The sequence below is a fragment of the Dermacentor andersoni genome, chromosome 4, assembly GCF_023375885.2.
Source record: "Dermacentor andersoni chromosome 4, qqDerAnde1_hic_scaffold, whole genome shotgun sequence".
In the NCBI taxonomy this organism is placed as follows: Eukaryota; Metazoa; Arthropoda; class Arachnida; order Ixodida; family Ixodidae; genus Dermacentor; species Dermacentor andersoni.
Genome location: NC_092817.1, coordinates 49,923,200 through 49,941,013, shown reverse-complemented (window position 1 = coordinate 49,941,013; position 17,814 = coordinate 49,923,200). Strand labels below are relative to the sequence as shown.

General features: G+C 46.8%; 1 protein-coding gene and 1 non-coding gene across 4 annotated transcripts in view; both read left to right on the top strand.

Annotated features, from left to right (window-relative positions):
• The window catches only part of LOC129386191 (uncharacterized), a 58,348-nt gene that overhangs the window by 21,573 nt on the left and 18,961 nt on the right, over positions 1-17,814 (top strand). Inside the window, exons 1-4 of one of the 3 annotated variants that reach the window (XM_055073724.2) lie at positions 11,612-11,782; positions 11,868-11,965; positions 14,212-14,335; positions 16,734-16,951. In XM_055073724.2, the coding sequence (XP_054929699.2) occupies positions 16,770-16,951 (182 nt within the window). In that variant the 5' untranslated portion in view covers positions 11,612-11,782; positions 11,868-11,965; positions 14,212-14,335; positions 16,734-16,769. Of the gene's footprint in view, positions 1-10,197; positions 10,331-11,611; positions 11,783-11,867; positions 11,966-14,211; positions 14,336-16,733; positions 16,952-17,814 lie in introns of those variants that run through there. The other 2 variants (XM_072287822.1, XM_072287823.1) reach the window with 2 other exon arrangements.
• On the top strand, positions 1,686-1,869 carry LOC126537227 (U2 spliceosomal RNA). Its single transcript, XR_011894335.1, has one exon. It is a non-coding gene; the product is annotated as a U2 spliceosomal RNA (small nuclear RNA).

Here is a 17,814-nt window from a genome sequence, read left to right as displayed (position 1 = left end):
TATTCTTCCGTAATCGCGTGGTACGATTGTAGAGCAGCGAATGCATTCACCTCCCGACCATGACGCACAGGCGAGCCACGACTGCTGAGGCAAAACTTGCCCTTTGACGTCAGACGTTGTTTTGAGTCTTCCATGGATTCCGCCAGACTGTTTCTCAATTTCCGTCTGGCTGCTTGGACTGCCAACTCGCCAAACATCTTCTTCTTTCGTTTTCCTTGCGCCGCCTCTACTGTGTGTTTTCGCTGCTCTTAAAATGCGAGATTTTGCTTTTATTTGGTTTCTATGTTTCATTTCTTCGAACGAGCGAGCGGGACGGAGGCGCACATGCTGGGCACGTTCGTCGCGCTTTGTTTCCAGCACTGCTTCGGGTTCGCTGCATTCGAAGTGTTTGCTTCTTTGCTTTGTCCGCCACCAGGGGGTGGCAGACCGGCAAATCTCGCGCCACACGCGATGAGGTGAAGAAGAACTACAAGAAGGTCGGGGCTGGCCGGCGGAGCGAGGACGCGACCTGGGTCCACCAAAATTCGACCTCTGACCCACGGTTGCTTCAGCATAGGTGAGACGGTGCCTCGTTCGGTCGCCGGCAGTTGAACGGTTAGAGCCTGTGATCCACTTCACTCTCTTGCACGGCTATCTGCGCTGTGAAATGTGCTATGAACGAACTGCACATACAATTACGCGCTTCTCGTACCTTCGCCGTCCCTTTTAACCATTGCTGGCACCCTCGTGATCCGCACCATTGCTGACTACACATGAGAAGGAAATCGTACGAGTAAACAGACCGGCACATGTGTGTGGTTGTGTTCGAACTAGGACAGATAGAATATGTCATGTATATTGAATTCAGTTAAAATGCTGGAAACGATCAGGCACGATACTGACTGTAACTATTGCAGCTTTGTAAACTGCCACCGTGCTCGACAAAACCCGCGGCAAAACCATGCCACACACCCTGCTCGGAACTACAAATCTGCGAGCGTTTGTAATTTGAGCCCAACCCAACAGGTAACAGCTGAGTGAAGAACGCTGACTGAAACGCAGTTTAGTGTTCTTTAGTACCATGGCCCTTTTGATTAGCATATATTGCAATTCAACCTTCAAAACGAGCTGCATTCGTTTATTTAGTTATTTACTTTATAGTTTGTGCGAGTCAAAACTTGATTGCAGGAATCCGATACTCACTCACTCACTCACTCACTCACTCACTCACTCACTCACTCACTCACTCACTCACTCACTCACTCACTCACTCACTCACTCACTCACTCACTCACTCACTCACTCACTCACTCACTCACTCACTCACTCACTCACTCACTCACTCACTCACTCACTCACTCACTCACTCCATTCCACTCCACTTCACTTGCTCACTCACTTCACTCAGGAAGGAAAACGACACTCTACAAAAATAAATCGTGAGCCATTCCACTCTGTGAAGGTGGATGGCCAGCGAAGCTGTTTGGCGCACGACACTGAGGTGACACAGTATTGAGAACAAAGGCACGAACTCATTTACCGTGATTTTTGTATACATTCGCGTGGATGACGGGACCGCCGCTCCAGGAGCCGGAGGAAACTAGACACGCGTGACGTTTCGACAGGACCGCCACCACGGGAGAGCGGAAGGGAAAGTAGACACGCAAGCGCTTGGGACGCCGACAAAGATAGGGCGGTGCGAACGTAGACATGGACGACGCGGCTCAAAGTGCAATATCTCTTCTTATCAGCGTAATATCTGGTATGAGCTCTATTTGGACCCAAGATACTAAACTTATTTTTGCAAGTTTGCAGAGTGCTTGAAGCCTGCTTCACCTCCGCCGCGGGTCGGCGCGGTATCGCGATATCTCTGGCATCGGCCCGCGGTTTCGACACACGCAGATGAAAAATGCACGGAACCCTAGCCATGAACAGCTTCGCTGTAATATGCGTAAAACTTGAAAAGCGACAGTTGGCCACTGTGCGCGTCACATGTGACTCATCAACTCGCTCAATAAATTAAAGGGAAAAATAATGCGAAAAGTTAGTGGCCTGAACGGCGTTCGGCGCCCGTCACTCATTCACTCGCACGCGAAATAAGTGCAGAAGGAAAGGAAGAAAGAGAGTTCGCGTGGCTGAAACGGCTTCGCGACGGTTCTTCTGCAGCGGCATGCCATGGACATGGACACCTTCACGTTCCTGCTGGACGCCGCATTTCACTTCGTGTACGCCGTGACGTCGGCCATCGAATTCATCATCTACTTCAACAACGGCTTTGGCAGCGCGACCGACTTCTTCGGGCTCGCCTTCTGCGCGGTCGTTTTCATCTTCCACGCACTCCAGCTCAGGTGCGTTCGCGCGCCCCGCGGTTATAAACGCACTTCTCTATACCACGCTGCTGGTCTGCCGGGGAATGCTGTGCGGGACAGTCCGCCATTTTTCCTCGGGGAGTGACGCAACCAGGAGGCGATGGGTAGGCGCAGCGCATGCGCACATCATGGCTCCAAGGGCAAGCGTCGGCTTCCGATTCGCTTTCGTGGCCTGGCGCCACAATCGACATTGTTTCGACCGAGATGCTGTAACAGAAACGACTAACCTGACGCTCTTGGTCAAGCGGAACGGTTGCACACTGATGTTTAAAATCGGCTTTAGCTACAAGCCGTGCGTCGACACTGTGGTCGTAAAATTTAAAGTGAAATAAAGTGAGAAACTAATCGCTACTACTGAACGCAAGAAATGTTAGCGGCTTCTTCAGGAGCAGCAACATGCGCAGTGGATTTAAACCTGACAGATGGATTCGCTTATAAGTATACCGGGTGCTTCAGTGAACACTTTCAAATATAGACATATATATTTAAATTGCCTGTAGCAGACAACACAATAACCTTTGCATTTCCATAGGAACGAAATGCAAAAGCGACCGTGTCCCGTTAAGAGATCCCCAGGTGGTCGAAATTAACGGAGGCCATGGGATGGCCTGCTCGAAGAGGCGGCCATTACTTAAAAAAATGCATAACCGAATTATTAACAAAAATCGCTAATTAAGTAATAACTAGCTACCTTATGGCACATATTGCAATTTTCAAATTCTAGACGGGAAGTTCGCAAGGCGGATACACTTGGAGCGAATTTTCAGCATGACGCCGGTTTCGAGATATTAATTCCCGAACTTTGCGGAGAAGTGCATTGGGGTCCCAGTTACTTTTGTGCTTCGATGCATAACGACATTTCGTTAAACCCGCCGTGGTGGCTTAGCAACTATGGTGTTGCGCTTCTAAGCACGAGGTCGCGGGATTGAATCTCGGCCGCGGCGGCTGCATTTCCATAGGAGCGAAAGGCAAAAACGCTCGTGTCCCGTTAAGAGATCCCCAGGTGGTAGAAATTAACGGACTGCGCTACTACGGCTTGCCTCATAGTCCTATCGTGGTTTTAGCACATCAAACCCCAGAATTTAATTTTTAATTTCTTAACGTTTCGTTAAAAACGTGGGAGGCCAAGCTAACCCTCGGGGACCTGGAAGACCAACGACAACTCGTCGCCAGGGCCAAGAGGGCAGTCGAAACCAGAGGGTTCCTGGACTAAGGAGCCTTCCCACCTTAGGGTAATACCCGTCCTCGCTTGCGACACTGTTTCGTATAATAAACGTTTCTTTCTCTTCTCTCTAACGTTTCGTTAAGAAAGTAAGTGGAACGACAGTGCATTTTTACCGCAAGCTTAACTGCGCATATCTTTTAAATGCTGTCGTCTATACAGTTCTATTCAAGTGGATATGCCTCGCAGTCCCACCCGCTAGACTTTATAAATTGCAATATGTGCTGTAAGGTAATTAGTTACAACTTACTTAGCGACTTTTTTAATTAGTTGATTATGCATTTTCATTTTTTTTTTGGAAGTAATGTCCGCCTCTTCGGGTAGAGGAGCCCATGGACTAGAATTGTGCTATCTACCACAGGCAATTTCTAAGATATTTTCAAATTGTTCACTGAAATACCCTGTATATTCACCGTCTGTAGCACTTTGCTCCTCGAACAGGCAAGACGTGTGTCGAGTGAGCTCCTAAACAACACTTTGCAATGGGGCGAACGCGGTTTACATCATGGATACGGGACTTCACAGAGGTGCGACGAAATGCTAGCGCATTTCTCTCGCACTTACCACTAAATCACCTTTGATTTTTGTTTTGACTTGCTCCGTGTTTGCTTCACCTATAGGCACCCCGAATTGGATGTTTTCTCTTGTAAAATAAAAAAAGAAAACGGACAGGATTAATGCCTCTGTCAAGTGAATCGGCCATGACATGAATCTGGATAACCCGTGCATCCTGTATAAACAAAGCGTTTACTGTTACACCAACGATGCACATTATAAAGCGTAGCATTACCTTATATATACTTTCAGTGTCTCTGGGTCCATTGCACTGTATACAGAGACCTACGTTTTCCCTTCAATATTCTTTGAAAAAAAAAGTGCTTATCGCTGCTCTACTCTTGCTGAAAATTTACAGTAAGATCGCATTTTATGGTCCAGATAGTTCAATGTAACACTTAGCACAGCTACTTGCTTTGTTCAAGAAGAAAATGCAAATTTGTCTTTATCTGCGTCGTTCTTAAGCTTGCCTCCATAAGCCATGCTTTGCCAAACTGTAGATACCAGAATTGATGATATAACGCCGCCACGCGTTGGAGATCGCCCACTGCGAAAGGTGCAGTTGAAGGCAAATTCATACGTTTCTCTTGACGAACCGGGCGAGTAAAAGTATCAGGCTTCATGTAGAATGATCCATGAAGCTTCATGTAGAGCGCTTGTCCTGTCTAGTCTTTGTCGATTGTCTTTTTCCGCGCTATGCTTCCAGGGTAACTGCGTATTACCAACCAGCCCAAGCCTGTACTCTTCTGAAGAATGATCCAGGCCATAAGTTGTGATTTTGCTCTAACATCTGAACAGGAACAGAGGCGCGCCCGTAAATGCAAAACTTCTTTTTCTTCTCTATTTTTACGACAATGACGGGAAAACACAGGTATTTATATGCTGTGAACACTATATCAGAAGTATGCTCGCTCTAGCGCCACAATTTCACGAAGAGTAAATTTTGCGAACAGGTATCACCAAAAAATTGGGCCGATCGCACTCGTTTGTATACGCCAGGCTTTGTTTTAGGCACAGTGCAACTTGATGCAAGAAATATAATTTTATATCCAGAAGCAGGCACACCTTGTATTGAATTGAAGTTCACTCCATTTCTAGTCCAGCTTTCTAACCATTATACGACGACCGTTTTGTACCACGCCTTGCAATAATATTATACTTGCAGTCTTGAATCGTTCGGCAACGCTTACAAATGTCTGGAATGAGCGATATAATAGTGTCATCAAATTAATAGCGTCTGGAAACAAGCATCCTGAAATTTGTCAGTGTCTGGAATAGGACCCTCGTGTCCAAAGTTGTGTGCCCTGTATGATGGCTCCCTAGTTTGGACACGCTAACTGGGTGTGCGGCCTCCGAGATCTGAGTCGGTGCAATACTGAACACGCAAACACGCACGCACGCGCGCGCACGTGGCTCCAGCGACCTTACAGACACTGGCTTACATTTACCAGACGCCGTTTTATGATTCTCGTATGCACTTGAAGCCTCCCGAGTGTGGTCGCAGTAGAATAGAAGCTTTACGGATTCCTTCAACATCATTGTAACCCGCCGTGATTGCTCAGTGGCTATGGTGTTGGGCTGCTGAGCACGAGATCGCGGGATCGAATCCCGGCCACGGCGGCCGCATTTCGATGGGGGCGAAATGCGAAAAACACCCGTGTACTTAGATTTAGGTGCACGTTAAAGAACCCTAGGTGGTCGAAATTTTCGGAGTCCTCCACTACGGCGTGACTCATGATCAGAAAGTGGTTTTGGCACGTAAAACTCCATAATTTAATTTTTTTCAACATCATTGTAGTGTATAGTGTCGCTCGTCGACCGCAAGTGATGTGCCTTCGAATGAAACAGTCCCGGGCGCAGAAAGCTGCTAACCGTGTTTCATGTTCTCCGAGTTCCTGTAAAGCTGGGGGTGAAGCCGAATTAACGCATGCGTGTACCGGATCCTTTCACTTAATGAAGAATGACTTTGTTTTCTCTCTGAGACCGTCACGTGGCCCTGGCGGTCGCTTCCAGCATTGTAGATAAAGATAGAGTAAGCGACGCGATGGCATGGACGGTGCCATTCCTGTGTGCTGCGCTTCTAATATAACGAGACAGAGATATGCTATTAGCAACCGTGTCAATGAGGTTACTGCGTCCGTGGAGACGTGTCCGGGGTTGGAGCCACAGGCTAGCTTATCTTATCAAGAGAGACTTTCGTCGAAGGCGCACATGCTTCTCTGTGACGCCTGCATGATGCTTCCCACGTTCGCGTCTCTGCGCACTTTCTTTTTTCGTCACCGTGGTCGAGCGTCGAGAGATATCGCTTACGTCAGAAGAGCGCAGATCACAGGAGCCTGTTTCAGCTCACTGTAAGCGACACTTCAAACAGGAACGCCTCAGCTAAACTTCTGATAAGGAGTATACATTACGACGGACACACACACACGCACACACAAAGGTTGGAAGTCCTTGCGGCGTAAGTTCACCCGCGCCTGTTTCAGCGCCATATCACATCTTTTATTCATAAAGTACATTCACCTTGTGTTTTACTCACCTGACAGGAGCTCTCTTCTTTGTGTTCTTCTCCGTCGCAAGAACGTCGCCGTTTTCTAATGTGTGTTCCGCATGTGCTCATTTTTTTGTCTTTTCGGCACCTTGTTTCATTCGTGCGTAATCGCTTCTATTTTAAAAAAAATTTTCTTTTCGTTACGTGGAAGTTCGCTCTTGGGCAGCGTTCATTAATTCCCGGTTATTTACTTGTTCGCAGAAAATATATATCTGTTGAGAAACGGCAGCGTCCTGCGACAGTTGTGTAGACAGCTGCACTGGGAATTGCGGTAGTTTGACGCATTATACGAGTTTTGTGACGTCACGAAGCCGGTGTTTTCGCCTTGAAGGTGGTGTACTGTGCAGAGCTTCGAATTAGCGTTAACCGTACGGGATTATTTATCGGGCTCAGAAATTTCAGTATACACAGGTGTTTATCTCATTCCATCGCCATCGTGATTTCATCGCCGCGCAACGGTCAGAAATCGAACCCACGAACGCATGATGAACACCAGAAGGTCATAACACGCTGCAGATAACGATGACGTGTTTGTGAAGGCCATCCTAGCAATCAGTAAAGTGAATATAAGTATGGAGACCTTTACCTCATCCTTTTCTCACTGATTCGTGCGAACGATCCTAGGTTTCGCCCTTGTGTACTGCCTTAAGGAGTGAGTAAATACTTCTAGTCGCGCTGAATAACGCATTAAAACAGTACATGTAAACGGCAACGGGATAGTTCGTAAAAAAAAATGTGGGGACATTTAAGTGTGCGTTGGCTTAGCCTTATAAACTGCGAGGAACAGGGAAGAAGAGAAAAATAAAATGTCGCATCCTAATAAGGCGTTGACCTGGGCAAGCTGAAATGCGAATACAGGGTAGCTTTCAGTTCAGGATGCACAAAACACACGGGAAACACACAGCGATCTGCCGACATTTGTTTTTGTTTGTTTGTTTGTTTGTTTGTTTGTTTGTTTGTTTGTTTGCTTGTTTGTTTTGAAGTTTCCGCGCAACAATCCTTCAACGTAATCGAAACTGACATTGTCCATGGACAATTTTGATATCAAGTGTTCGATTTGTAGTGCAGAAATGATGCCTCCCACTTTGAGTATTAATCGTGCGCACAAGCAGCCGGTGTATACCGCGACTACGTACCACAGCGTTGCTACACAAAGAAGCGGATGCGCTTTCCATTAGCAAGTCGCATATGTTGCTCATAGATGTTGCGTTGTAATGCGGCACCTATGAGCCTACGATATCATCGTGTAATAGTCAGTTAGCTCCGAGATGGTTTAGCGGCGCGCTCTCGCGTGTGACGTCGATTGTGGGACAGCGCGCTGCCGCTCTAGGCGTGCGCTCGTTACATGCTGCACAGCATGTAACACATGCTGTGTACACAGTATGTGTACACAGCATATACTATACACATACACTATAAAGCATACACTATACACATCATACACTATACACAGCATGAACGAGTCAAGACTCGTTCATGCTCCTTTATGACTCGTTCGGTCGACCTGCCCTGCCCTAGTTTCTGAAGTGAGTCTGCAGGTTTTCAGTGAAGCACAGGTTTCTATAGGCCTCACCGGGTGATGGTGTTCACCTGGCGATAGAACCGTACATAACATACACATTCCAGAAGCGCTGAGATTAAATGTGGATGGAAGCATTAACCGGTCAACAGTCGAGATAAGCAAGAGACGTTCAGAGTATTGGTGAAAAAAAGAAGCGGGGAAGAAATTGACAGGACCGGGTTCGTTACAGCAACTATACAAGGTAGTTAATAGAGGTTTTAAATAAGAGAGAAAATATTAAGGAGATAGACTAAATGCTCTCTATATCTATAGATTACTTGATGAGGTCAAGTAGGCTTGGGGACTATTTGCCGCCGCCCCGTTTAGAAGGGGATGCCAATAAATAATAATAATAATAATAATAATAATAATAATAATAATAATAATAATAATAATAATAATAATAATAATAATAATAATAATAATAATAATAATAATCACGAAATGGAGGAAGATCTTAGAGTCGATGATTGCTTGAGAATACGGGAGTCGGGGGGGATTATTCCCTGTGTCATCTGCTAGCCATTCGAGTGTATATACGTGCGTGTGCAGCCTGAGTATCTTTTCAAGACTGTTGTGTGGTCCTGACGCATCTGAAATGACCATGGGCCCTTTTTTACGATGAGTTAGAGCATTTGGCATTCAGGTGTGTAGCAAAATAGGGTATTTTGCAGCAATGTGGCGTAGGTAACTGATGGATCAGCAGCCTTAAGCGGTTCCGCATGATGCAAACCGAACCTGCTCAGAAAGCACGAAGAAATTGGGAAAACAGGAAATATGGCGGCTGAGTTTCAAATTACCAGTTTGCCTAACACGTTGTGCGTCTTTCACCTAAAAGGGGGAATGTTCTCCGCTGTAAAAAAGAAAAAAAAACAAGAAAACGCAGGCAAGCGTAATCTATACAAGGAGGGTGTATTATCAGTTCATTGCACTCGGAAGGTTGGTTTCAATAGAAGAAAAATGACCAAACTCGCATCGAAGCGTTTTCGTGCACATTGCGATGCGTACCACCGACCGTCCATCCAAAAGCTTGTGGCCGTCATGAAATGTCTGGAACGTCTGGTAGAAGAGCGGATAAGACTAGTAAGCAAAGCAGAGCTAGGCATGGTTTTGTTGTAGGGCTGGCCCGCACAAGAAAATTATTACGTCCACCGTGACTCATCCACGGCCACTGCTCAGCGTAACCCGACTCTTGGTCTTCTTTTGCTCCTGCCACGGGTAGCTGTCGGTCTGTAACTGGCACCTTTACACCCTTTTCGAGTGTAAGGGTGCGAATTATAGAAGCTTTACACCATCTTTTTAACTTTTAAGTGCGCAATTTAATTTGCTGCACACACACACACAGCGAGTCGCCGTATACGTATAGCCATCTGTAGTACCGCTGTAGACACGCTGGTCGCCGACTCTGCTCTCTACGGAATTACGCAACGAAACAACAGAACTCTACCTACAGCTTGTCTTTGGCTCGTTCTCCCGTTTAGTACTCGGACCTCCTCCGCTAAGAGCACTTGCTCTCGTACAACCGAGTTGCTGGGCGCGTTTGTTGTCGAACGCCAACATTACGTATGCGCTGTCGTGCTCTGGGGCTTCGTGATGTCTCAAGATATGGATGCAGTATTCCCGTGGTAGCGCTGTGTCGCGTTTCTCCGCCGCCTGGGCTGACGGTTGTAGGGTGCGTTTGTCACTGAAATTCGCTGCGCGTTACTTGTTGAGATGCGCCCGAAATTTACTCTTCTCCCACGGGTAATACACATTCGCAATGCTTTAAGCTCGCAAAACCTGTTTGTGACTGCTTTAACTGTTTCTATGGCACTCAAAGGCCGCAGCCTCCGCTGTAACAAATAGTCCCACATTTTTTTGTTACCTGTTTGGCCAGACGAGCTTTCGTGAAGCCGCTGACTTCACAATGGTCCATGCTTGTTCCCGACTCCTTGTGCAACGCATGCGTTTGCTTCCCCTCCAGGTTCTACCAGCAGCACATCACCATACAACAGGTGAACGCGCCTCAGTGAACCAAGATGGCCGCCATGGAGGCGGACATGCAGCAGCTGGACGCCGTCTTCCACATCTACTGCGCCATCTGTGCCGTCATCAAGGTGCACGTTGCTTCTCACTCTACCAGGTTTCTTTTAATTTGCTTTGATTCTCTTGAGACATGTGTTCACTGCAATGCAACATGCCAACTAGGTGTGGCAAAAGGAAAGAGGCAAAGCATATACGTCCGGACGAACACTATACTCCCCGGTCATGGGATGAGATAGCAATGGATGAGCAGAACACAACATAGCAGTTCTAGTGATCAGATAAACATACATAGGTGCACATAAACGAAAGAATAGCGTTACAGTAAACATTACAGAGGGAATGGTCGTAGAATTATGCCAATTGCATGGCAGATGCAGCAGGGAATAAAACGGTTCATACTATGCAGAAGACAAGGATACATAGAAAATATCAACAGTGCGGAGAAAGCGAAAGTAACACTAGCCTAATACAACTCTGTTAGCTGCACCGAGAAGTGTTTGTGCGCCCGTGCTGTAACTTCACATACTGACTGCAGCTCCGGAAGAAGCAGCCAGCCTACAAACCCTCACGAAAACGTTGATCAGTCTGTACAATGCCTTTCAAAGTTTTTCTGTTAAGTCGTAATAGATTGTCCGTAGGCCACCGGTGGTGTTATAGACTTGAATGCTTTGCCCACTAAGGTCTGTAGATTTTCTGCTCGCAACCCGCTCGGAAGCCCATTGATGGAACTCGCTGTACCAAAGAAAATATTACCCCATTTCTAACAACTTCATCTTAACCCTAATGATATGAAGTAACATGTAAATAATTTCACCAGACTTAGATTTCCAGCTCTTATTAAAATATTTGTCTATATCTCTCTTTCGGCTTATGTCTCTCTTATATCTCTTGGCCAATAAGCGGAGACAGTAGTTCATAGTAACAGGCAGTGGTATTACATGTTGCGACCTGCCATCGTCCGACTCGAGGCTCAATGTACAAGGCACACAGCACTCCACAAGCGCATGATTGAAGGACTACCACGAGGAACCCAGCCACCCGCAAGGGAAGATTTCACTGCATAGCAAACAGAAACACCCTTCTGCGGACTATAAGCTCACCTAATTCGTCTATATGAAAGAAAAATGAACTCGCGCATTTGCCCACGCACTGAAAGGTCTGCAAATGTGAGCCGCGATTTCAACATATAAAGATTATAGGCAGGAGCAAGTATCAGACGGCTCGGGAATTACTGGAAGCTTTCCATATTGAAAAAAGAAAAGAGGGAGAGTGTATTAGCGGCACGTCAATGCAGTTGTAAAACTCGGAGATTAGTTTCTTTGAAAGCTAGCTGTCCCGGTAGATGCGAACGACGCCGTCTGCGCATGTGATTTTCCGTATACTTATCCCAGGGTTACACCGGAAATAAATCAGTTGGGAGTGCCGCCTGTGTCGTTGCGTGTGTGTTTCCTTTGCCTTTAGTGTGTGTGCATTTTTGCGGCAATTATGTCGCTCAACAATACAGTCATTGAGCCAAAATGAATGTAAGCTGGATTAAAACTGTAGAATTTTTTCGTTAGGCTAAAACTAAAGAGAAAGATTGTTCGTCTGCCACACGGCGTACTGCAGGTCCTCGGTGTTTTGTTCGCCAGCGGGAAGGACGACTTCCGCGTCGCCAACTTCGTACGCTACGTCGTGCTGCTGGCGTTTCACGGCTTGAGACTTCGGTAAGCCATGATAATTGTTACTACAGAGGCAGCTATGTTAAACTCTGTATAGCGAGAGGTCATGACACTGTTTGACATGACACTGAGGTGCCCCCAAAATGTTCATGCAGTGCCGGTGAGTGTATGCGTGATGCCTAATGTGCCGGTGCAGAATGTGCAGGTGCAGAATGTTGCACACACTGCGAAGCATGGTGTCTATAGCTTCCTATAGCCACTGTATGGCTTGGTTTGTGTGGCAGCTTTTCTGGTACAGCGCGAGTTTTCAAAGTGCGTTTGCAATGCAATTTTTCAAAAGGCTACCATGACACAACGCCATGCACGTTACCTCCTTGGCCTGACAGCGCAGATAAATAGAGAGACCCGGCGGGAGCTGTAAAACACGTCAATAATTGGTGCCTGTAACACATTATAGGTACCGATGACTGTTCCAGTTGCATACATAAATATGATCTTGAATGTCTTCTAAAGCTCTCATACGTCCTCCTCAAAACGACAAACATCACCTCGGCAAGCGAAGTCTGCGAGACGCCGTGCAGTGTGGCTGCACTGCCTCGCCAGCGGGTGTTGATGTTCCTTGCACCACGTCTGCACCTCGTCTGCACCGCGTCTGCACCACAGCGCAATCGAGAAGCTGTGGGCACGGGCGTGTTTTCTGCACCGAGGAATCGAGGGCTTTGGTGACAGCACACTATAAACTGGTACACGGGGTGCAATTTACCACGCGTGAGACGAACCGAATAAGTTTGTGTAAAAGGAAAGCCTAAAAGTCCCAACTTGCGAAATACTGGCGCAACTCCTTTTCCAGCTTTTGAACTTCGAAGTTAAAAGGTGTTACATCCAAACAACCTGCGGTAGGGAAAGACTCAGTTTGTATTTTTGTACACTGTACTCGATGCGATTTGTCGGTTACTTAAACGGTACTTCGAGCTGTCTCGGCCTCGCTCTGCAATCCTGGTGTCTCCCGGTTAGCTCAGTTGGTCGAGCGACCGCCTCGCGATGGTCTTGGTACCGGGTTCGATGCCCTGAACCGGGACAAGTTCTTCTGAGAAACACGTATGGGTTCATATAGCTTCGTGCCCCTGTCGAGTGGATGACAAAATTGTCTTTTTCTATAAACCGATAGCTTGTGTGGCGCTGTAGTCTCCGGACGAGTGCGAAGTAAATTACGGGCTATCCCTAGGAGTACAGTTAAACGCAGATTGTGTGTCGATAAACCTCCCACGCAGATCTCACAAATAAACCTGGAGTCTCAATTTCTAGCTACTGCAGATCGCCTGACTAAAGTCGCACTCACTGATGCCTACAAGTTTTAGGATTTCCGGCTTCGAACAGACCACTCTTGAAAAATGAAACTCGCTGTTGGTGAATTGGAACCCAAGCTGGCATTGCAGAGCTTGGAAAAACGTTGATGCACAAACGTAAAGGCGTATACGGGAGTGCCGGAACGCGTAGGTGCCTGGATCAGCGCTGGTCGCGATATGTAATTCTGTTTCGAGACAGTGCATGGAACTCTTAACGATTGACAATGTTTCGCTCATCGGCTGGCATAGACATCTCACCAGCGGCATACTGTCGCGCTCAGTGTGAGTTACAACGCGCGACCGCTTTGCCACGCGCTTTCGCGTTTTCCTTATAGCGCGATAGCAAACGCAAAAAATGTGGTTTAGATTTGTTTTCCCCGAAAGAATTGTGCAATATTGACAACGTCTTTAGCGCATCCTGGCTGATCACAGAGCCACACAATATCGCCGCTAACGCTGTTTCTTTTTTTTTTTTCAACTACATCTGCTGAATTTCTGTATATTCCTATACAATTTTGTGCCGGCGCAATGCTGAAACACACTGTTATTTTTGAAGTGAAGATGAATTAATAAATTTGAGCAGGACAGCTAGCTGATGTGCATAAAAGGTGACATTTTGTGTCATAGAACAAGAATGTAAAGTTCCAGAGAAGGAGAACGTATAGTTGGAATGAGAGAAAATTGAGGTGAAGTGAGCACAAACATATCGGATACAGACTGGCTAAGGCTGACTTATGCAGGACAGGTGCAATTAGCATGGGTCTGCTGCACATTCATTCGAATTATTCATAGTGACGCTGCACGGTTGTGACAAGTGTGCGCGCTTGAGCAAGAAGTAGCGGCAGCTTGATGTGTATTTGGAGAGCACTTTGTCAATGTGTCAAAGCCGCTCGTTAGTCTCCAGCTAAATGACAACTTGATGGTGGTTTCTCTACCATCCCGCAGACAAATGTGATGCTCAATATGAAGACCAGGCAAGACGCAGACATCGGTCCAAATCTTTTTGATCAGCAGCAACGGACAAGCGTTACCGCGGTTTCCGTTGTAGATAAGTCCAGCAGAGAGGGTGGTGAGTACCTGCCATACGCGTCTTCGTTCGTGTTTTAAAATAAAAAAAAAAAGCTATATAGCTTTATCCTACTTTGTCAGTTGCTTCCTGAAATCTCTCCCCATGGTTTCCGTCAGAACTAAGTAGATTCGAAGTGTCGTGGTTTCATCGCTGTTTTTTTTTTTTTTTAGTTGTATAACGTATACCATGAACAGCTCGCCTCCCCAAAGCAAGGCGATTTTGATTTCATGGCCGAACGGCTAGACGCATTTGATAGGCGCTGAAACGACGATAAACAAGTTTTAGCGAAGAAACTGCGTCAAAGCGACATCAGGAGAACGTATGCGATGACGTCGACGCAACGCGAAATTTGACGGGCTGCTTATTTTTCCAGCGTTATCGGCAACCACTGAAACGCAGTCGTCGGTCAACGACCGACTTAAACGCCCGAAGAGGTTTGAAAGCCTGGTGAATTCCTCGTTAGGATGCTTTTGGAATGTCTGTAGCGGAGCGTCATTCAATTGCCTGAGGGGGAAAATGCTTCATTAATATTCAGTTCGATATAGCTTCAACTTATTCTGCTTGATGAGAAAGAAAGTAGCCAGTGAGGATATTGAATAACTGGACTAATCCGCAGGTTTTCAGCCCCGATTTAGGCCTCAATGAGCGCTTCAATACAAATGAGGCTTTTTTTTTTTTTTTTTTGCCCTGGAACGCATACGGTATACGTGCCGTACCAACACATGTTTCAACGGGCGCTGTGTGCTTTGCTGCAAATTGTGCTGTTGTTTCAGTACTTCGGACAGCGGGGCGAGAAATGTTGTGAAATTAATATGGCAATAACACCATCTAGCGTTGCCTGCTTGTCTCTCGTCTCTCATGTACGATAGATAAGCTGGAACAGTTAATTCTGGCGGAGAATGCGAATAAAGCCGCAAGCAGACTCAGAATAAGATAACAACAGAGACACGTAATCAAAGGTTAAGAAGCCGTCATAGTACCATTTTGATGATGAGAAGCTCCAGACACGCAATTCGCTTAAGACATTGGGCTGCTAAAATTGTTCAGTTCCCCGCGGGCCTCACAGTGGTATGTGTTGGGGAAGAGTGATAGAACGCAATTTAAAATTTGTCGTTCTAGCTTGTTCATATCTGTTGAAAAGATTATTGAGTGCGGAATGAAGATGAAGACACGTTTTAGATAAACGAGAGAAGCATTGGTCTTGAAGACGGTGTTTCTACCTCTATATTAGTCTTCATTTCTCGCGCATTAATCTTTACAATGGATGAGAGAATAGTCTGAGGCTTAGGTAACCTTTAAACATAATGAATGAAAGAATTGTGGGTGGGTAAATGAATGGGCCGAGCAGAGGAATGAATGGATATATGGAGGGGTGAATGGATCGGTGAATGGGCGAGTAGTGATTGGGCATGTAATCTGCTGTAATTGGGCTTTTGCAGACTCGATTAGAGAATGATAGGTTGGGTTGATGATTGGACGCAGTGTTGGGTGGACGATTGTTTTGGTGTATGAATGGAACGTGCATGGATGGACAAACGCATATTTCCTCATTGTTACGGCGTGGCGACATACGACACCTCGCCATAAAGAAAAATACCATGTAACGAAAATTTTCTTTCGCCTTCGCAGGTCTATTCGATCACCGTTTGACTCCGATATTTGTTTCCTCTAATTTAGCTCAAGCTACTGCATATAAATTTTCACTTAGGTGCTTTTAAATATTGAACTTCTTTGGTTACCTTATTTATTTCGAGCTGAAAGGCAGTGCACTATATGTTATATGTTGAATTGCTTTTATAGACTGCGTCCAGCAGGCGGCGAATGTTATCAACAGTGTAAATTCCTGTAAAGCTGTTGCACTTGGCATTCAAGCAACCAATCTTAGTTTCAGGAAGTAAATCGTAATGGAATAATTGCACTTGTAAAGCTTTTTTAGCTAGATTTTCCGTAAATCTGTCAGGTCGGTTTATCTTGCCCCTCATTTTAGTTCCAGCTTGTCTTCGCGGCACTTCTCTCTTTGTTGCAATGTTACGCGCGTATTTTGTGCCTTACTTTGGCTTCCACCGATTTGCCCCTGATCTATAATTTCCACTCTGGCAAGCCATCCTACATATACCTGCATGCTTTCATGCCGCCGCGTACCCGCCGTGGCGGCGTAGTGGCGTTGCGCTGTTAAGCCCGAGACCGCCGGATCGAGTCCCGACCGCGCCGCCGCATTTCTGTGGGGACGAAATGCAAAAAAAAAACACCCGCGTACCGCGCATTCGCTGCGCGTCAAAGAACCCCAGTTGGTCAAAATGAATCCCGAGTGACCCACTGCACGGTTGTGCATCATGATCATATCATGCTTTTGGCAAGAAAGAAACCCGGAATTTATTTTCACGTCACCGGCGTGCAGGGGCCCACTGCCCCTCCAGCAGCAGCGGCCGAGGCCATGAGCCTGCTGCGATGGGAGACGGTGTTCTTTCTAAGCGACGAGGTGTTCCACATGGCTCGCGCCGCCTCCGACCTGGGCGTGGTGATCGACGCCTGCGTGTCCGGCATCCCCAGCATGGCCGCCCTGGTGCGCGTCATGGCCTCGCTCTTCCTGGTCGCCTTCCACGCGCTCTACCTCGGGTGAGCACGCGGGCGCGACCCCGACGCGGGAAACCGCCACGCTGCGCGGCCTTTCAGGCTCAGAAGTGGACGGGCTCTCCGACGCGCGCCCCCTCTGGTATTCGCGGTGGCGTTTTTCCTCGTGGTCCGCGCAGCTTCCCCGTTCCGCGAAACGGGTGGACTACTCTAAGCATTGCGATATGCCACCATGTTGGCGAATTCGCCACCTTGTCAGCTCTGATTGGCCTAGAGGTTGACTCAGAGCTACGCGGCCTCTCTGATTGGTTCAAAATGGCCCCGGTAAATGATTAGACAAAATATATGGCGAAACTTGACGATTTCCAGAATAGCATCCCTGGTTATAGTTTGCACCAATTCCTTGCCGTCGCGTAATTGACGTCGTCCAGCTGGTGGGAAGTTTTTCTTTCGCCAACTTCATAGCTTTTCTGGCAACTCCGAGCCTTTGTGACAGTAGGAGTAAGTCTGTAGAAATGAGAGAAAGAAAGGAAAAGAGAATGGAATACATAAGATATGGATCGACATTGGAATGCAGCAACGCGACGCGAATGTGAAAAGCCTCAAGCGACTGCAGGGCCAAAATGGTCAACTGTGGACAAACTTATCAGCGCGTGGTTTTCGTATAAGGACTTCGGTTTCGCATGTGAAGTGTGGGATAGGTTTAGTGTTGTCTTGGGGGATGCAAAGTACTCGTTGTTGTATACTTGTCAAATACTTTGGAAAACGTTGTCACATTGCGTCTTGGCTGATGCCGGCCTTCACACCCCTCCAACTGCGCGAAGAACAGTGTGAGCTTTACCACCTAATTACAAGAAAAAAAAATGAAGCGGCTTTTCTACGTGCAACCTTTGTTCGCACTTGCATAT